Source organism: Crotalus tigris, unplaced genomic scaffold (genome assembly GCF_016545835.1).
Source record: "Crotalus tigris isolate CLP2741 ecotype Arizona unplaced genomic scaffold, ASM1654583v1 scf7180000019068.10715455, whole genome shotgun sequence".
Taxonomy (NCBI): domain Eukaryota; kingdom Metazoa; phylum Chordata; class Lepidosauria; order Squamata; family Viperidae; genus Crotalus; species Crotalus tigris.
Genome location: NW_024097358.1, coordinates 2,199,111 through 2,221,257, shown reverse-complemented (window position 1 = coordinate 2,221,257; position 22,147 = coordinate 2,199,111). Strand labels below are relative to the sequence as shown.

At 40.9% G+C, this 22,147-nt stretch overlaps 1 protein-coding gene across 1 annotated transcript in view; it reads left to right on the top strand.

Annotated features, from left to right (window-relative positions):
• The window catches only part of NTRK3 (neurotrophic receptor tyrosine kinase 3), a 295,014-nt gene that overhangs the window by 248,248 nt on the left and 24,619 nt on the right, over positions 1-22,147 (top strand). The window contains exon 16 of the mRNA XM_039358815.1: positions 5,784-6,027. Within this exon, the coding sequence (XP_039214749.1) occupies positions 5,784-6,027 (244 nt within the window). The remainder of the gene's footprint in view (positions 1-5,783; positions 6,028-22,147) is intronic.

The window sequence follows — 22,147 nt, the reverse complement described above, 5'->3', positions numbered from 1 at the left end:
GCGTCAACCTAGTCTCCAAAGCACCAGAAGGCAAGACAAGAAACGATGGAAACTAATCAAGGAGAGAAGCAACCTGGAATTAAGGAGAAACTTCCTAACAGCAACAACAATTAACCAGTGGAACAGCTTGCCTTTATAAGTTCTGGGTGCTCTATCACTGGAGGTTTTTAAGAAGAAACTGGATATCCACTTGTCCCAAATTGTATAGGTTCTCTTGCTTGAGCAGGGGGCTGGACTAGAAGACCTCCAAGGTTTTTCCCTGCTCTATTCTGATTGATTGATCTTCCCACTGTCCAACCAAGCTTTAGAAACCGTGAAACTGCTTTTCTTCTCCTTGAACCCTCTGTGGTACTATGGCTACTATGCAAATATGGGACTAATTTAACACAAATAGTGGTGTCCTTCACTATTACAGACACTACAAGAAAGCCAGGGGAAGCTATATGGGACTAGCTAGAAATTGTGATTTAAGTCAGGGAAACTGACAAAAGGCTCAAACTAGGGACGAAAACCAAGGAGAACTCATCTGTAATTCAGGGAACATTTCAGACAAAGAAACTCATATCACTCTCACTGCCAAGAAATCATATGAAAAAAACTGGATAATTCATTATCAAGAAATTTCTCCACGCTGTATTTTTGGCAGTATCAATTTATAGCAGCTCTTCACTAAATCTGAGATTTTCAGCCCTAGCACTGATCTTTCCTTCCTGTTTTGTCCTCCTGCTTCCTCAGCCACTTCAAGACATATGGATCCACATAAGGATTTTAGCATGAACTGGGACTTGATACTTTCTTATACTCTGGTCTTTAGTCGGTAATTAATTTGCCAAGAAAGTCCAGCTTCTCCCATGGACTGGATGGTTTACCTTTTCCAGTTCTACAAAAATTCTGCAAAAAAAATAAAAAATAAAAAAAAATCCTAGCCACTCTATCTTACCAGCATTTCCATCAGCATGGAACAGCCAATAGCCAAACACAAAAATGGATGGAGATACTGTTCTTCTGTCATGTTGAAATCAAGGGCTAATGTTCCAGAATGCATGCAGCGGTACTCCCATTTTTCAGTCATGATTATTTGTTATTTCCTAGTATTTAGTTAATTGGACTTTTGCGATACGTGTTGCGTGTGTTTCCTCTCCTGCTACATTGATTAAGCGGGATTGTAAAGTAATTGTGTCAATAATTTAGATGGCAGCTCCACTTCGAGGTTTGAGGTTTTGCCAAGGCAATTATTCTGTTGTCAAAGCTGACACATGACTGGGGTGGGGGTGAGGGGGGGGAAGCAAATCTCCTTCCTCTAGATTTCATTTATTTTAGCTGGCATCCAGAGGACAAGAAATATTGGGATGCTTCCAAAGGCAGGCTTGCCCTCTTCGACGAGATAGAGGAACTCTGCAAAATCTGAAACCTGCAGACTACAGTTGCAGGATGAGTGGAAGAGTTGTCAGTCTTGACATATCTTTTCGGTTTCCATTTCCCCTGTAGTCCTGTTGTCTAAATGTGGGCAACTCAGAGAGATTAAATGCATTTTCCAAGTCAATCTGACAAGCTAGCAAAAAGCCAACAGCTTTGTTCCAGTAGATTTAACAAAGGAATATTGACATATTTCCCCATGCAAGCAAGGCTAGCAGGGCCATTTGTTCCAGGAGCAGGATTTCTCTCCCTTCTTGTGAGAATTGAAGAAACTGAGTGAGATCACAGTGGGGGCCAATGTTTAAGGCCCCTCCAATCCCTTCCCAGTTTGGGACATCAATACTCGCTACTCGTCTGAAGGAAAGGCCAACTGGGTTTTCTTTCCCCGTTAAGAAAATGTTGTTGACTCTGTGGTGCATTTATAGCACCACGTGGGGTGGATTATCCATTTGATAAGGTCGTTACATCTGAAAAGAGCCAAAGTAGCATCCTCCATTTAGTCTACGCGCTGTCATAAAAAGCTTGTTCAAATAAAATGGTTTTTCAGTGTTCCCCTAAGATTCTGGGTAAATGGCTAGTTTCTAGGAGACATGAAGTGTAGTGCTTTCTCCATGCTATTTTGTAAGCATTCAGGCACAAGTAAGGATTGATAGTTTTTTCTGTTTCTTTCAATGAATCAAGGGAACGATTTATTGAAGGAAAGGGATATAGACTAGATAGATCACTTGACATAATAACTCCCTTTTATAACCATGTAATCAATTTGGGGTAGAATTGGGGTGACTGGATGGAGCTGGGCATTTATTGGCTGGATGCCCTTCCTGATGCGATGCAGAGTTTACAGGAGAATTTTTTTTTTCTTTGTGCCCCAGGAGAGAAACATCTGCCAATACCTAGGACTGAACTCCCAACCTTCCTAGTGGAAGGCAAGCATCTTCACCTCTAGGCCACCACGTAGCTCTATTACTCAATGTACCAATGTTCATTTCATATTAAATGAGAAGTTGTGTAACCATGGTTTGCTGAGTAAGCCTCAGTGGCCAAGTTAAGTCATAAACATTGGTTTATCCTTAACGTACACAAACGAAACAAACACGATGCGAAATGTGATTCCTGCCAATATTTTGTTTAGCAAACAAACCTCCAAAACTGCCATTCATTCTTAGAAGGCTATCTAAATTCTTTAGGGATAGAGGTGTTTATGGGGATTCTCATTCGTCCAGGTCATGGTTATCCCAAGGTTGCTTTTTCCAAAAGGCGACTGAATTTTCTTGGGTTTTTTTTTCCTTTGAAACCGTTTCGCTTCTCATCCAACAAGCTTCTTCAGTTCTAACTGACTGGTGGGGAATGATTGGTGAGAATTGATTCCCCAGCAGTCAATTAGAACTGAAGAAGCTTCTGGGATGAAGTTTTCAAAGACAAAAAAAAAAAAAAAAACCAGGAAAGTCCACTTGCCTTTTGAAAAAAGCATCTTTGGGACTAAAGAGAGCATCTGAGTCCTGGCTAGGAAAAGACAGAAGTTTAAAAATCTCTTTCAGATAAAACTGAAAACCCAGTAAGAAAATAAAATGTTGAGTTTTCCAACGGAAAAACTTCCACTGCAATACATAAAGTGAAAAAAAAAACACCTTTCAGTCATACGATTATTGCTTTGTTTCCTGTCAAAAGTGAGGCTTTCCCATAACTTGCAGAAAAAATCCTTGAATTATAAAGACAACTAATGCATCGGGTGGCATCATTTTTTTTAAATTTATGCCATCTGCAGGCATGGGCCTGTACATGTTTTAAGGAGGAGCGATATAAAAGTGCACCATTTTCACTTGAAATCCAATATTTCCCTCCCTGTGTCTCTTATACCAGGGGTCTCCAAACTTGGCCCTTTTATGACACCTGACTGAGGAATTCTGGGAGTTGAAGTCCACAAGTTATAAAAGGGCCAAGTTTGAAGACCCCTGCTTATACAACTCCCGGGAAGGTAGGTTAGCCATTTCTGTGGTTGCCTTCCAGAAGTTGTCTAACATAAAGCTCCTGCAGTGGAGAAATTGAAGCTAAGACGATACACCCCACCTGTGTTTGCATTTGCCTTTTTCACTCTTGCTGTTTGCTGTTTTTACCTTGGGCATTTTAATTTATTACTATGGAGCAATTTTATTATTGTTAGCTGTTGGGAACCTTAGACGTATGCAGTGGCATACAAACCTAATCATATATCCTTCATATCGTATCTCATCAACCCTGGGAAGGTTGAAAATCAAGACTCGTATTTTCAAGCCAGAAGGAGCTTAGGTCTCAGAAGAGAAAGAGCTAGCAGACTGAAATTTTCAATTTGCTGGCTAGGCTGCTGCTGTTGACAAAGGTAAAAATGCCAGCAGCTGTTTTAAAGAAAAAGGAAATGAGCCACAAAAGGGACAGTGCTGCATGCTAGCAGAAAATCACAGCACACTGTTCTTATTAATGATCTCTGGGGCACTACTTCTAGCTGGCGGAATGCTGCTATGGATGATAAGCTGGGCAATTGATCAAATGGCAAAAGTGTAATTCCAGAGTTGGATGAGAAGACCTCCTTCACACGTTCAGGGTCCAATTCATGAAGCATACTGCTTTTCCGTGTGGTTAGCTCATGGCCCTGATACACAATTATAAGGCATTTTGGTGACACCTGCCTGCACTTTGAAGGGATAATGAAAATAGGACAGTATTCACCAATACAGTTATGAATCAAATCAGTTTCTTAATACAATTTTGGCAGCAGAAGCAAAGTATGCTACCAAGAGGTGACTTTATTTTTGTCAGTCAGGTTATCCATCATTCTAAACTGTTTGTTTTTTTTTTGGGGGGGGGATATCTTCTCTTTCTACCTGATCTTGCAAAACAGATAGTTTGGAATTCATACGTTATTACTCAGGGTTTTTTGGGTTTTTTTTTACAAATATTTTTCCCCGAGAGGTCTTTGCATTTATACTGCATGCATGTTTTCCCCAAGTACTGTGTTTGCTTAAAATATGAGACTACACTGCAGGCTTCAGATTATACTCCAATTAAATATTAGCCAATATTTCTCAAGAGGCGTTTGAGATACTGTTTGTATATCCTTCTCCTCCTTCTTTCACCCCCCCCCACTTCCCAAACAAGTCACTTTCAGATGTAAGATTTTTTTATCTTGACACGTCACAAGACTACAGATTGACAGCCCTGAGGCCAGAAATGTTTCACCTGTCCTAAGCTAGGCTACCAAGAGAGGCCACCAGGAATTCTGTACTGCAGATTGGAGGGAGATTGCTTTAAAGCCTCATGAACAGAAAGTTCATGATTAAAAAGAAAATCAAACAAACTATTTGTTGTTGGCCAGATTTCATTGAATTTTAACTAAAGTTTTTAGGATACAAATAGCCTAGCTGTCTTTTCCCAGAGAAGGAAGATACTGGTGCTTCCTACAAATCTGGAGCAGAGATTGAAGATTGCTGCTCTAAAAAAAAAAATCTCCTTCCCACAATGGAGGAATAGATTGAATGTCATGGTCCCGACAGATGAAACTCTTCAAAGAACTTTGAGGTATTGTCTACCTTAAAGAATCTTTATTTGAGAAGCATGGCATCCGCACGAACACAGTCCAAGCAAAAAACTGGATTCCCCTCCCCTGAGCACATAGTATCAAAGCACAATTCCCTCCTCCAATTAACAGTCATAAATCACATTCTCCAATTAGTTTGAAATGCAGGCTCTCCCTCCAGTTCTCCAGCCTGCCAATTCTTATCATCTCTTATTTCATTACCCTTGGTTCACACCTTAAGTCCAGTATTATTATTAGTCTATCTAACCAGTGGTTCTCAACCTGTGGGTCAGGACCCCATTTGGGGTCGAACGACCATTTCACGGGGGTTGCCAAACAACGCAGTCCGCCATTTTTCCCCCCTTTTCCTTAGCTGTGCTACTCCCTTTTATTCTATTGGCTTTTGAAAGCCAATAGAATAGACTCTCTTGAATAGAGTTTAATTCTATTGGCTTTCAAAAGCCAATAGGAATTGTCCAGGCTGTCTCTGCCCTGCTGAGCCCTCCAAAAGTCCCATTCTGCAAATGGTGCTGCACTATTGAGTAGTCCTTGACTTACGACCGGTTGAGTAGTCCTCGACTTACGACCGGTTGGGGGTCGCGGCATTAAAAAGGTGGAGAACCACTGATCTAAACTCTCATGCACATTCCTCCCTCCCCCCAGCATATACTGTAAGATAAATAAAAGGATATATATTTATTGTAAAATAAATAAAAAGATATATATATATTCAGAAATATTTTTTTTAAAAAAAGAGAGGTGTTGGTTGTTCTGTAATCTGCTCCGTTGGACCTGACCCCTGTCTTACTTCCCCCAGGGCACACGGGCCGGATGCAATGATCCTCGTGGATGGACAACCTCGGCAAGTCAAAGGGGAATTGGGACTTTCTCAAATGCTGCACATTGCTAGCCAGATTGCCTCGGGGATGGTCTATCTTGCCTCCCAGCACTTTGTACACAGAGACCTGGCCACGAGGAACTGCTTGGTGGGAGTTAATCTACTGGTGAAGATTGGTGACTTTGGAATGTCCAGAGATGTCTACAGCACGGATTATTACAGGGTAAGGCAGACTCTGAGAGGATCGGTTGGCGCGAGTGGCCCAAATGGAGGTTGAAGAAAAGAAACCGGGTTAGCAGCCTTGTTCCATCACTGACTCACTGGGTCAGGATGGAGCAATTTTTAGGAGGGGTGGTTCTGTCACAGCAATTAACCAATGAAGTGCACAAATTCTGATGTTATATACCTTGGGATTTTATCTACTGGGTTTAAATAGCAGAAGAAGGGTGATGCCTTTTACATCAAGTCACATAAATAGGAGAGATGTCCACTATTAAAAAGCCACGTTCTGGCCTAGATAGTCACATCTAGGGGGAAAAAAGAGACACATAAATGTTCAAATTCTTCTGAAATAATTAAATGTTAGGTACTGGCTAATGGTTACTGGGCCATTCTGAGAACAGAGTTCCACAAAATCCTACAGTTCCTATTATAGTTTATATACTTCAGATGTAAAGAAGCTGAAGGTCAAATATGGGTTCCCCCCCCCCATTATTGCATCAAAAACTGGGATTCCTGCATATTTACGTCTTGCTCTTAACAGCAGAATAAAAGCCTCCTTAAAAGCCGAGAGAATTATATCAGGCAGAAAAGTTCAAGAAAATCAACTCTTTGGCATGCTGTTGTTCTCCTTTTGTTCATGAACATTTTAATTGTGCAGCACTGGAACATGGCAGGGCTGAATAAAAATGCATGTTCATTCATGAGTGGCAAATTAGAAAAGACATTTTGGCAAGTTTTGAGATGAGATGGCATGCATCGGGTGACTGCTTAGCCTCCCAGCGCCTAGATGCTATGTGATTCTGGGACAGTTGGGGGCAGAACAGGGTGTCACTGTGTTCAAATTATTCCAAGGAAAGAAAAAAAAAATCACCATTCTTAATGAGGTGATGACATACTTCTGCCAATTATTAGCAGATGCATCTGAATAAAACTGGCGGAGCCCACCAAGGGACAGCATTCCACAAATGTGATTCAGTACAAAAAAGCTTGATTCTATCTACAGCAATACTACAGCAGGGCCAATCAAGCTGCACTTCAAACTATAGAATCTACTATAGCTAAGAAACCAAAGCTAAGAAGCAAAAGACCTTAGTTTCATGTACTTCCTAGTAGGCATGGACCCAAGTTGCAAATTAGTTAAGCAGCACTTAAAATTTGAAGGACAATTGAACTACTAGTTGCTGTTTTTTTCCTCTTCTTCCTCCCCTCCTCCTCTTCTGTTGGGACTATTCAACATCAACTGAAACCTATCGATGCCCTCTCTTGAATATCAGGAGCCATTTTTTTTTCATCCAGAATCCATTCCACATTTTTATTTCTTTGTTGTTTCCCCCATATCTGTGAACTAAAAATTCAGCCATGTAAAGTATTGCCGGTTCCGTCTGCTCTATGCTTAAATTGCTCTACAGTTGTGAAAGATTTCCATAATGATGTAAACCCGAAGCACAATGGAAACCTTTATTTTTGCATGATGCTCAGAGAACATCTAGGTCTGGGGGAATTTGATGGCTCATCAACTAGTACTGAGGATGGATCAGGCCAATTCTTTTCCGCACAAGAGATGGGGAAAGACTTATTAATGACAACATCACTTTGGCAACAAAGCATTGGACTTAACTGCAATCAGTTCGATATTTATGAGCATTCCTAATTTTAAGCGGAACCTCTAGAAAGAACCTCATAAGAAATGGGACCTCTTGATTATCTCAGACTTTAGGTTAAGGGTTCCACATATGCACATCATACACTGCATAAATTATGCCTGGAGACAAAGGGTTGTCTTCAGAAGTTTTTGGGTCCTCCATCACAGGAGGTTTCTAAGAAGAAGTTGGATGGCCATTTGTCTGAAATGGCATAGGGTCTCCTGCTTGAGCGGGGAGGGTGGGTGGGTGGGTTGGACTAGAAGACCTCCAAGGTCCCTTCCAACTTTTCTGTTATTCTCCTGTTTCTTTGGCTCACCCTCAACCTGTAGAAGCCTTCTGTGACTGTTGTAAAAAAAAAAAAAAAGGTGGCAATGGCATGGGGAAAATGCTTTCAAACACATGTAAAGATACGTAATTGACTCGTAAGAAGCATTCCTTAAAACAAAGAAAGAAAGAAACAAGCATAATAATTTAGTTATTTAATGCATGTGTTGCCCATCTCACTATTGAGGACTCTCGATAGAAGGGTCCAGATTTCCTAGAAAAGCCATACAGTTATTTCTCTCTTTTCTTTCCCCTTGCTGTTCCATCTGCATTCACAACACCCTCATTTACCCACATTTCACTACAGTCATTCTTTCTTCACCCCAGAACAAGCCGATCCTTGCGTTTCGCCAGGTCTTTCATGAAAGAAAAGACACTGATAAATTAAAGAGAATCCAGTAGAGGGCAACAAAGATGATTAAAGGATTGGAGGCCACGAGGAAGATTAGGCAAACTTAATACGGGAGGCTTATGGAAAAAGCAACAGGAAGGGTAACTGATAAGTGTGTGTAAATGATGAAAATAGAAATAATAGGCAATTTAGGGTCAGTTATTGTGCTCTCTAGCTGGTGCAAACACAGTTTAGACAAGCAAATAATTTGTTGGGGTAAAGGATTGGATGATTAAGTGAAGACCAATTGCAGGAATTGGGTATGTCTAGTCTAGTGAAAAGAAGGACTAGAGGTGATATGATAGCAGTGTTCCAGTTTTTGAGAGGCTGCCACAATGAAGATTGGGTCACCCTATTTTCCAAAGCACCAGAAGGCAAGATAAGAAACAATGGATGGACACTAAACAAAAGGAGAGAAGCAACTTAGAACTAAGGAAAAACTTCTTAACAGTGAGAACAATTAACCCGTGGATCAGCTTGCCTTCAGATGTTGTGGGTGCTTCATCACTGCAGGTTTTTAAGAAGAGATTTGTCTGAAATGGTATAGGGTCTCCTGCTTGAGAAGGAGGTTGGACTAGAAGACCTCCAAGGTCCCTTCCAAACTCTGTTATTCTGTTCATTTGAAATTTTTCAGAGGACACAGGTAAACTCATCTAGTTTGGGATCAAGGGCAAAAGAGGTTCTCTTTATAGTAAATGAGCTGACAATTACAGCAATTTAACCTCTGCTTTACAAAGCAGATATATGCTAAGCAATGAGGAGAAATACATTTCTGATTGTATAATATTATCTTTCTATCCTGAGCAGGGAGCAGCCTCCCTAAGCACCGACTAGAAGCAGTGTTTCTCAACCTTGACCATTTTAAGGCATGTAGACTTCAACTCCCAGAATTCCACAGCCGGCAATGCTGGCTGTGGAATTCTGGAAGTTGAAGTCCACATGCCTTAAAATGGTCAAGGTTGATAAACACTGGACTAGAGACTTTGGTCTCCATAAAAACTAAAAAGCAGGGACATCTTAAGCTCTGATCTGAATATTTCTACAATACTTTTTTTTTTTTTTTGACATTGTGTTGAACAAAGCCACGCTAATCTAGGTCACTGTTGGGTATATTGAGTTTCTGAATTAAATCAGAGCAGATCCCAAAAGAAAAATCCAGATTGAGAAAAATCTACTAAAGATTCTCAGTCATCCAGGACATGATTGTTCCAAAGGTGCTTTTTCAAAAAGCAACTGGACTTTGTTTTTTGGTCTCCGTTGTGTTCGTAAGTCAAGGACTACCTGTGTCAGGAGGTTTCCTAGATTCCCCTGAAGAAGAACTGCCCAGCCAGGAAATAGGAAAATAGAAATAGAATTCTTGATTGGCCAAGTGTGATTAGACATGCAAGGAATTGGTCTCTGGTGCATAAACTCTCAGTGTACTTACAAATAACAAAGGGATAAGTCATACATCATAAATCATAAGATAAGAGACAACAATTGATAGGTGATAGGAAGTTGTCTTCTTAAGTTTATTGGGGCTTCCTCTGTTTTAATCCATGGGGAGCAAGGTATTATACAATGCTCTTTAGAAGGCCAGATCCTGAAGTGGAAACGCAAGTACTTTGGCCACCTAATGAGAAGGAAGGACTCACTGGAGAAGAGCCTGATGCTGGGAAAGATTGAGGGCAATAGAAGAAGGGGACGACAGAGAAAGAGGTGGCTGGATGGAGTCACTGAAGCAGTAGGCCTGAGCTTAAATGGACTCCAGAAGATGGTAGAGGACAGGAAGGCCTGGAGGAACATTGCCCATGGGGTTGCAATGGGTCGGACACGACTTCGCAACTAACAACAACAAGGAAGTTGTCTTCTTAAGTTTATTGGGGCTTCCTCTGTTTTAATCCTTGAGGAGAAAGGTGTTATACAATGCCCATTCATTTCAAGTTTTTAATATCTTTTTTGAGACATACAGTATAAGAAAAAGTCACGAATCCCTAAATCTCACGTAGAACATCGTGCAAAAAATTTACCTGTGAGGTCAGGTCAGCATTGCCAAGAATCAAACTGAACATGGGGAAGCTTCGGGGAATAGCACCCCTCTCCATCGTTTCCCTGCCCTTCCTAAGCCGGAATACAAAAATCATCTTTGGGTTTTCATAGAAATAAATCAATAGTGTAGTGGACCTTTGGAAACCACATACATTTTAATGGTCCTCACTCCTGCTTTGTGAGCGCGTACCCTGGGAGTGGTCTCTCTGCTTCAAAAAAAAAAAAAAAAAAAAAAAAGCCTGTTTGGGGTAATACATTTAGAGTTTCACTTTCTGAGTCCAAAACTCATGCCAAACTTTCATTTCAGCTGATTTTAGCTCAGTGTTATTGAAAATTCTCCTACCGATTTCCCTGGAGATTGCACATTTTATCATTCTCTGGAGGGAAAGCTATGTAAGATTCCATCAGAAGGTTAATATTGACATGACAGGTCCAAAGCTTTCTGCAGGCTAACAACTTCATTAAAATGTATCAGAGCTCCCTATTGCCCAGTGTGTGTGTGTGTGTGTGTGTGTGTGTGTGTGTGTGTCTCCCTGTATGCATGTGTGTGTGTGTGTGTGTGTATGTGCAGGTGCATACATTTTGTTATTTTCATTAAATTCAAACTACGGGATGCTTGACTGTTTTTTTCTGATTCAGGATTCACTTCTGCTTTTTTTTTTTTTTTTTTTGTATTCCTCTTTTCTTCCTCTTTTTAATCAAAGGAAGAAAAAGAAAGCACCATCTGGCTGGAGCCAAAATAAGATGCAAAGCAGTTACGAAAAGGTGAACTGCTTAATTTCCCAGTTACATGTCTGCATACAGCAAGCAGACCTTTATGTAACAAAAGCATTGCAGCATTCTGCTCCTCCTAAGCCTACCCATGGTCTGGCTTTAAGACAGATGTGTCCTTTTCAATGCAGATTGCATAGGAATGCACTCAGCTGTTTATCCTGCCTTGATAGATAGATAGATAGAAGGGGTTTTGTTTTATGGGCTTGGAAGATTATTTTTCAAAAGAAAAAAAGAGAGACTGGAGATAAATTGTCAGGCGGGAGACAGAAGTAAAAAGAAAGCTATCTTTTTTTTCTTATTTATTCCTTTTTTGCAACCTTCAAATTTCAAAGGGAGAAGCGTCATGTCAGTTTGCCTCTGATATCCGTTTCTGAGCGACAGGGATCTGTGAAACTTAGTGATATGTGTTTGTGTGTGTGTGTGTACCCTAGAATTGTATGCTGCCTGCAAGTGTCCTCCTTTTGGAACCATTTATTTTATTTTTATATATTGTTACATTTCTGCAACATGTTCCTTTATGCCTTCAGTAGATTGCACCCCATGTACCAATGGCTCGGAGTGACAGACACCATTATTTAGATAAGGGGGCCCATGTCTTTTTTTCGAAGTGTCTCAGTCCATAAGCACACAGCCCCTTTTTCTTTCAGCATTTAGTTGTTGGTCTTAAATATGCCTTCATGGTATATTTAGTGCTTGGTTCATAGGCCTCTCATCTTGGAAACCTAGTAACGGTGTATTGGAAAAAATCGATTCCTCACCTGCCCTACAGGAGTTCTATCATTCTACTGTTTGATGGATGCTAATTAAATCAGCTCCTAGCCCTTTCCCCCTTGATTAAAACAGAAGAAATAATGATGTGTGAAATGCTGGCCATTTTCAACTAAATAGAGTTGGTTGAAGAACTGCATATGATTGCAACAGTCTCATTAGAGCACCTGTCAGTGGCCTTCCAGGAAGACATGTATTAGGGGCCTTAGGACCTGGCACACTGTATCCTCTCCCACAACATTTAACAGAGGACAGGCTGTCAAGGTCCATTGTGCAGGTCCAGAATCTACTCTGATAATCATTGCATGAAAAATGATGGTGCCGTTTCCTACTATTTTGAGTGTGAAACATGATGTCTGAGAAGTGCTAAATGACAACACAGCCATGGAGACATTGTTGCACAAATGCTGCAAATTATGTACTTGCTTCACATGTAGGAGCAGAAATATCTAATGGTATCTGTGTGATGATGATGATGATGATGATGATGATAGCATATGACATTATGTTCTGCCACCAACCATCCTGGTGATAAACACACGTAAATCTGACAGGTTAAAGAAACAGTATAGTTATTATTAAGGTTGGTTGCACAGCCAGCAAATGTTTTAGACTGAATTTGGCATTTTGTTTTACCTGTTCAGTCCTTCCCAAGGACTTGGGATTGGCATATGTGTTAAGGGTGTTGTTGCAGGATGTCAGCTGTCCCAAGTGAAGCTGCCTTTTGTAACTGACTGATGGTGGTTTTGTCAATACCAGAAGTGTTCAGGTGGTGTTGCAGAAGTTTTGGGATTGTACCCAAGAGGCCTATTACTATTGATACTATCTTTGCTTTCTTTTGCCCCAGTCATTCTGCTTCTATTTGCAGGTTGTTGTATTTTGTGATGTTCCCCAGTGATTTCTATTCTGCTGTCTCCAGTTACTGCCATGTCTGCTGTCCAGTTTTTTTTTGCCTTTCTTATTGACAGTTGTGAAGTCTGGATATAATATGGCAGCTGCTTGCCAGTTTGAATTCTAAAGTCCCAGATCACTTTACTTCTCCATTTTCTATTACGTTGTTTATTTCATGGTTTATACCAATTCTGACTTGCAGGCAAATGGCATTTCTTGCAAATATTCCAATGCACTATTGTTGCTACTTTTATCATGTAGTTTGGTATCTGGGCAATTTTGCAGCAGCTAATTAGGTGCCCCACTCTTTTTTTCATCTTCTTTGCAGAGGCGGGGCTTGCTGTCTGTTGCTATATTCTCAATTCTGACTTTGTATAGATTTCTTCCTAAGGTTTGGTCTTGTGCAACCAGAATTAGCCCCTTTGTCTCTTTCTTCAACTTTACTGCTCTTAGCCATTGGTAGGTCGTCTTGTTATCTGCTTTGCTTGCTAGATTTTTTTATATAGTAGTCGTGTAATTCCTTGTCTTCCCATATTCCTTTTCTATTCTTCATTTGATCTTTTTTGTAGACTAGGTTGATCTCTCTGGTATTCAATCAGCTTTCACGATGTGCTAACTCAGTGGTGTCGAACCTATGGCATGGGTGCCAGAGGCGGCACTCAGAGCTCTCTCTGTGGACACACGCGTCATCGCCCCAGTCCTAGGCTTTCAGCTGGGTTTTATAAAACCTTTTCTCTTTAGGCCTCCGCCGCCATGTGCAAAGAAAAAAAAGATTCAATCAGTCAATTTCAATTTCTCGCGGGAAAAAAATGATCTTGCAAAGTTGGAATTGATTGATTGAACATTTTAGTCCCGCCCAGTCTGCCATTACCACCGCAGTCATGCCCACCCAATGGGCCACACCCACCCAATGGGCCACATCCACCCGGCACCTGACAATGCATAAGTGGGTTTTGGGTTGCAGTTTGGGCACTCGGTCTCTAAAAGGTTCTCCATCACTGTGCTAACTTCATTGTCCTTATTATCCTCATCTGACCTAGAATAACCATCAACTGCAGAAAAATTCATTAAGTGTTTGTCCACCTCCCATGTACATCTCATGTTTTGCTTTAGCTTGCGTGAGAGCTAATAGACAACAGTGTTTTTAAAGTAAACCCATAGATCAATACTTTCTCTGCTGGTCCTATGAGGAATCTAAATCTAGTAATGGAAATGTCCAAGAAATCCACAGCAGCTGATTTCTGTGAGAACAAATTTGTACGTTCCACTAGGACAAATTTTTAATGATTGCAGAAACTAGAACCAAAAATAAGAACTATAGGTTGCAGCTATCTTGATTTAATTTAAAAAAAAAATAGAACAGAATTCTTTATTGGCCAAGTGTGATTGGACACACAAGGAATTTGTCTCCAGTGCACAAGCTGTCAGTGTACACATTAAACAACAAAGTGGTAGGTTATAGATCATAAATATCTACAGACCCTTCACATCCTGGGCATAAACTGTTTCAATTCCTTCCCTCAGGACACTGCTATAGGACACTGCATGCCAAAACAAACAGATACATATCCCCCCGCCGTGCCATCACTACACTGAACACCTAATTCCCAAGCATTACCTTACGCCTAAAGATATTTACCCAGGTAGTAGGCTGTATTGCTATTATCCTTGTCATCTTCTCATCTTTCCTACTACTTCCCCTATTGATATCTTATGATTTATCACTTGTTGTTTGTATCTTATGACTAATTATTGTAGCTATGATTTACGATCGATGACCTATCACTTTGTTGTTTGTAAGGTCAAACTTCCCATTGGTAAGATTTGTAGAATAATGGAAAAATCTACCTATTATGAGTTCTCCATGGAGTTTTTTTTTTTTAAGAATCTGGACAGCCAAACCTTGAAAGCTGGTTTAACTGGTTACACATTATATAGTGGCAAACTGGATGGTGCTTGTGGCCCTGTCCAATTCTACAGTGCTAAGATTCTATGCATGACAGAAATAAGTTTTTTCTTTCCTCAAAAATACCATGTGAAGCAACTTGTTTTGTCAAGAGTCATTTCAGAAAGTTACATAGAGAATGATTTTATTTTTCTGAAAAAGAAAAAAAAAAGGCAGCCGGGAAATTTACTAACATAGAAACTTGCATCAAGCAAAAAAATAAAAACGTTAATCTGCATTAAGAATTCTATGTCCAAAGGAGTCTTTCCCACAGAAATTCTTTTCGCTTAGCAAAGTTGCAAATGCAAGAGGGTGCAAATTGTCGTTCAAATCTCTTTAAAATCTCGTTGGAAGATGATACTATATTCTGTGGTATCGGAGTGAAGTTCTATTGATCCAGACATCCCAACATGATAATAACATGATGATGGAGGAGCATTCTGGATGTCTGGAATGGCACCAGGACTGTCTTAAATATCCAATACAAGTCTTTTCAACAAAAACCACCGCATGAACATTTCTGCATTTCAGCCTCTCTCTCTCTCTCTCATCTGTTCCAAGGTAGGGAGGGGAGAAGCTATTAACAATTCATCTCCTCTCTTCCACTCTGAAACATGAAGAGCCCTTCATAGCAAAGTATTGTGAGCACAGAGGAATTAATCGGGGCAATTAGGCTGTGTTAAATTGCATGGCATTATCTCGGGGATGGTAATTATCCTAATTTCACCGAATTCGCCAACCTATAGCACCTGATCCACAGACTCTTTTCTCCACTTCACCTTCCCACCAGGCTCCATCTGGATGAATGTGGATATTCTTTTTTTATTAATTTCATCACTAGTCATGAAAATGAGGTTAGCAGAGAAAAAGGCTGACTAGGGTGGAAACCCGGGTGAAAATCACACTGGCTGCTGGAGTATTTAATGGGCACAGTCTGATGTACCTCAATAAGAGGATCTAGTTTTGAAGCGAGGACAGACACAGGTGTAATTGAAGTGTGTCCAATATATAGCAAACATAGACTCTATATATTGTGACACTTTATATATATATAGGGACTACATATATATTGTGTTATTGTGTAAGGTATATTGTGATTATAAAAGGTAAAGGTTTCCCCATCACTCATATCCAACTTTAAGACACAGTGGTCGTCTCTACTTCTTGGTCAAGAGAGCCAACGTTGTCCAAAGATAATTTCTGTGGTCCTCTGGCCAGCATGACTATATGCCAAAAGCTCACAAAATGCTGTTACCTTCCCACCAAAGTGGTACCTATTAATCAGCTTTCATCTGCATGCTTTTGAACTGCTAGGTGGGCAGAATTTGAGGCAAGGAACGGGAGCTCACCCTGTTGTGAGGAGCTTAAGTCTTGAACCTGGGCTGACAAACTCAGCTTCTTTAAGTGCTGAACCATTGCACCCCACTGTGATATTGTGTGTGTGTGTGTGTTTGCTTGTGCATGCATGTGCCACTAGAGGAGGGGTGTCAAACTGCTGGCCCGTGGGCCAGACGCGTTATCCAGAAGCCGCGCCCACCCCATTGCTGGCAATGGCAAAACTGTCCCGATATGTTGCGCAATGTCACGTGACATCATACGTTTGACATATCTCCACTAGAATAAACTTTAGATGATAGATAGATAGATAGATAGAGAAAGAGAAAGAAAGAAAGAAAGAAAGAGAGGGGGGGAAATTGGTCTAGTAGTTAAGACACCAGGCTAGAAACAAGAGACCATGGGTTCAAATCGCACCTCGGACACGAAAGCCAGGGTAATTGTTGTCAGGAAAATAGAAGAAGGAGGAAGATGTGTTGGAGATGGTCAATGCCTTAAGTTATTTGTAAAAATAACTCTCTTTTACTTACAGTGCAGCAAAATATTTTCATCTTTCACCTTTGAACAATTCTTGTTTTCCTGCATATCATTTGTCATTGATGTATTTTTCCATTTCTCTTTTCACAATTGCCACCCTCTGTTCTAATGGCACTCAGTTTACCACAATCCTGGGTGGGGGGGGGGGAAATAAGGATGTAGGCCTTTCTATCTTAAATTATTTTTTTCTCCAAAATACCTGGAAGGTTCGTGATAGCACCAATTCCCCCCCTCCTTTTTTTGACTGTGGTTGGCCCTCGTGATCTAAGTTTGCTCTTGTAAGTGATTGTGACCAAAATATGTTCCTTTCCACATGCAAAGTGTCCAAATATGCCCCTGTGTAAGATGCCTAAATGTTGTTTAATTCCTATTAATGCTTTAAGGCTTCAAAAAAGGACCTTGCTAGTGGACTGCATAGCTGATATTTGGCAGTAGCATTTTTATCAACCCACCATTACAATTAGATTCCCTGGTGAAGTGCACTCAGGATATAATTGGTAAGCAGCGGTCCACAAAATTGCACATGCATAGAAAACAGGAATTGTGACACAGTGACTCTTACCTTCTCTTCTCCCACTTTTCAAAAACATAAATAAAATGTACCCATCACCTCAGCTGGAACATTTTTGCAATGTGCCGTGCAAACCAGTTCATCATCCGGCTTGTGAAATAGTCTAAGTACGTTTGCTGAGGTGTGTCACTGCAATGCTTCCATTTACGCCTGTTACAAACTTGAACTGGGAACCTCAGCAGAAATTTAGATTAGGAAGCATTGTGATCAGCATATGCTCAGGCCTCAGAGTACATTCCAGGAAAGAAAACAGTGCTGGGATTCAGCCAGTTCGCACCACTTCGGAAGAACTGGTAGCTAATTTTTCCAGAATGGAAGTGGCATCCAAACAGAGAACCAGTTGTTCACATATTTGAATCCCACCACTGAACAAAAGATAACACAAGATGTATACAATTGACAATTTCCTGTCAGAACAAACCTCCTGGATAAGGGATGTACTAGCATTAAAAAGCAAAGGTTCTGATTTTCTTGTCTGTCTTGGTGGCCAGTCTCACATTCTGAGTCCCACAGAACCACACCTATATTTTAGGTGTCATAAATACAAGCCAGTTGCCAAGCATCTAAATTTTGACCTGTAACCACAGGGATAGTGCAACGGTCATAAGTGTGCAAAATGGTCACAGGTTACTTTTTTTCAGTGCCTTTGTAACATCCAATGCTCACTAAACAAATGGTTGCAAGTCAAGGACCGTCTATAATTACTTTTCTAAATTCTCCATTCCAACTTGAGATGGGGCAATTGGGTGGACAACAGATTTCCAGATATTTCACTGGCCAACGAGGCTGGCATCTTCAGAGGCAAGGTGGACTCCTAAGCAAGCCAGAGGAACTGAGCAGAGACTGACTGGACTCCTCAGGTATCTTGATTTCTGATCAGTCTTTAGCTGACTGGGGGCCACGGTGGATCATGAGGTTAGGATGCTGAGTCAGAAGACGATTGAAAGATTGAGAGCTCAGCAGTTCAAAACTGAGTGCATGAGCCATGTGACAGAATGAGCTCCCATTGATTTGTGTCGGCTCCTGCCAACCTAACTTTGAAAGCATGCAGATGTGAGTAGATAAATCGGTAGCCAATTCAGTGGGAAAATACTAAGGACATCCCCTTGGATGTTCCCTGGCAACGGTGATGTCACCATCTAATTCTTTCAACCTGGAAGTGCCTTGGTAGCTACTTCCGACGTGAATGTAGTAGTAGTAGCTGACTGGGATGCAGGTCTTAGAGACCAGCTCTCTCAAACTTGTAGCGGCCACCTTGTCTCTGTTGTTTAGGTCATGGTTATTAAACCCTGAAGCCCAACACTGCCCAACAAGCTGTAAAGTTTACACCAATTGCCCAGTTGTCTCTTAAGGTCAGACCTTTGCTTAGCAGAGAGAGGGACATCACAACTGAAAACACCACAGTTATGCCATGAGGTCTTCTCTGGAGTTATTGTGTAAAGCCAGGGAGGATTCAGGCATATGGACAGAGGATCCCATAATGAAAAGCAAGATAACTTACACACACTTGACTACTGGCTAATTCAATAGTTGTAAGAATGAGAATTCCTTTGTCGTTTTCCTCCCCTTAGAATGAAATCAGAAAGCAAGATCTCTTTCCTCAAAAGCTGGTATTAAAAACATAGCTTACCGGTTTTTGCAGACCGTTTGCAGAACTACCAGTTCAGCCACAAAGCTTGTGCAGTAACCTTGTGCCAACTGCTCTCTCCTGACTTAAGCCTATTGCACAAGCTTGTTAAAAGGATAGATGGGAGAGGGAAGATCTTTACATAGGGCCTAAAAGCCATAAACAATAAACATTTAAAAATCATGGTCTCTTTGTTGAGGAACAATGACTGACCTAAACACATTATTTCCCCTGCTCTCTAATTCTTTCCAATTGATCCAACATTGCAAAAACCTTAAACTTTGGATTGATTTGTTAAACCCTACAGAACAATGTTTCACCTCCTAGAGAATGAAGAAGTCAAAAATAAATGAATAAATACGCTCTCCCTCTGCTTCTATTTTCCCTCCCCTACCTGTTCCCCCCCAAAAAAATAAGTATGAGATCACTGACTTTCATATAGTCAAAAGCTATCCTTGTTTCTTCGTATTTATTCAAAGTGAGCTGTAAATCAAACCCTGGATTGCCATCTCCCTAAGCTATTTGCATGGGGACAAAGTGGGTGCCGGGGGAGAAATAATTCTTTCATCTCAACGTGTTAGATTAAATTAGCATTATTCTTTATTACATTGGTGTTCTCCCCACCTTGGCTTTCAAGTCTGTGATTGCTTTTCTTGCTTGGGATTTGTTGGTACATAATGCCCTATTACCAGCTGTGAGATTTTTCATATCAGACAGTCTGTAACTAGAATACGAGGAAATACATTTGAAAAGTAGAGCGATCGTTTTTTCTAGAGTTAAAACACCAGCTGTCACTGACGTGCCGTTCTCAGAATCAGTGTTCCTGCACGAGGTTCCAAAATTGGGAAGAATAGCCACTAATATTTTTTTAAAAGGTTATGGGTAATCCTCAAAGTACAATCATTTGCTTAGCAACTATTCGAAATTATGATGGCAGTGGAGAAAGTGCCTTAGTACTTTGACTTATGAGTCATGGGGGCACAATGGTTACAATGTAGTATTGCAAGCAAACTCTGCCGACTGCCAGGAGTTCAATTCTGACCGACTCAAGGTTGACTCAGCCTTCCATCCTTCCGAGGTCAGTAAAATGAGGACCCAGATTGTTGGGGGCAAGATGCTGACTCTGTAAACCATTTAGAGAGGGCTGTAAAGCACCATAAAGAGGTATATAAGTCTAAGGGCTATTGTTGTTGCTATTATAACCATCGCAGCATCCTTGACCTCTGTTGTACGGAGGGCAAAGGATGGGAAGTGTAGTTAGGACTTAAAGGTTTCAGAAAGCTAGGTTGTCCTGCTCTCCACCTCCCTTCAGGAAAAAAGAGAAGGGGCGTCCCCATAGTTTTGTGATCCAAATTTAGGTGCTTGGCAAGTAGCATGTACAGTGTTTGTAATGGTCGCATGTCCTGGGGTTACGCAATCACCATTTGCGACTGTTCCAGGTTGCTTCTGTCCTGCAAAATCAATGGGAGAAGCTTGATTCGTTTAAAAACCGTGTTATTGATTTTAGCAACTGCAAGATATTCATTTAACAGCCATGGCAAAAAAAAGTGGTAAAATTGGGTACGACTCACTGACTGCCTTGCCTAATGATGGAAATTCTGTTGTCAGTAGAGCCTGTAAGTTGAGGAGTACCTCCATTGTCTTTGGACAGCATCTCGAAGCATCTCCAAATAACCTCAAGTAATTACCCCACATTGATTACTGTCTTGAGTTCTGCCTCTCATTGAACAAGAAATCAAGCCACCATCGGAAACCACCAGATTTTCCTTTCCTTTTTCCTTTTCTCCTATGGGATCCTTACAATTTCCCACAATGGCTGCAGTTGGTAGTGATGTTAAAGCAGGGGTCCTCAACCTCTGGTCAGTGGACCGGTACTGGGCCACACCATGCCAGCAACTGGGATGCACAAACAAGCAAAGCCCCATCCATGGGATGCAGGCAGCAGACACACTCTCCAGTCTGTGGAAAAACCTCTCTCCACAGAAACGGACCCTGGTGCCCAAAAGGTTGGGGACCTCTATGTTAAAGAAATCCAACACAGCTTTCAATGGGAGGAGGTTTATGAGAATCACCAAAACAGACTTTGCAGCTTTAGCGAATGTTGCACTGAACAAGCTTTTTAAAGTGTCCTTTATTTATAAGAAACGGGTTTGGGAAAGAGCGGATTGTTGAAATTTGCATCCGGAAAAGGGTAGTTTTATTTTAAAGAAGCCGATGCTGAGAACATTTATATGACAAAGGATGGAAGCAGTGAAAGTTGCCTTTCAAAAATATTTATCAGGGTATTTCCATTAACAATATTGAGGGGAAGGTTGTATGCGTCTCCTCCTTTTGTTAGGGAAAACTTGCAGCAAGCATTGGGTAAAGAACAGAAAATTGTCACTTGCAATTTTTAGATTGCAAGTTCTGAAAGCCTTGATTTATTTACTTCCAGACGGGACCAATTGTTACAATTCCCCTATTCCTTTTTTGTCATTTCCAGATTTAGTACATTGCTTCCTTTTGTATCTTTCCTGAGTGTTGCAGGTAGTGTCAACAAAGCAATATCAATATGACTGTAGATACTGTCACTCAAAAGTGTGTGTGTGTGTGTGTGTGTGTGTGTGTGTGTGTGTGTGTGTGTGGTGTTTCACTGATGTGGAAACATGCATTAGAGAAAATGTGGAGTGATCTTCTGGAGGAAAAGTTTTATCAAGAATTCAGAAAGAAAAGGTGCAAAGAAATTGAAATGTTTGAAAGGGGTGGCCTGCGCGCATGATCAATTGTGCATAGAAAGCCAATTTGGTGTAGTGGTTAAGGCAGCAGGCTAGAAATCATGAGACTGTGATTGTCAGGACTGCCATTCTGCTATTCTATGCATTGCCTGTTGACAGCCTGACAAACACAATGGGAGAGGGAGATTGGTGGGGTGGGATAAGGGAAGGGTTAGCATGAGACATCAAAACTTTGCATCATGTCATCCTATGAGAATTGCTGGCCATTCCAAGGTCACACAAAACAATGCAGACCCATCCAGCCCATGAAGACAGGGACTGTTACCCAAACAATTTATTAGTATCTAATTGGACACTCTTTGATAACCAGAGGGATGGATGGGAACAAGGGAAGGTTAACCGTATGCTTTAGGTGTGAAAACCCCAGATCTAGCTTTGCTTCTTCTGTAACCACTTGATTTTAGTAAAGTATATTTTTGGCTAACTGTGGGCTGAGAGTCTTTCTGCTCTAACTGACCAAGTTGGGATGGTTGACAATGAGCTCAAGTTCTGCCTTAGCCATGAAAGCCAGCT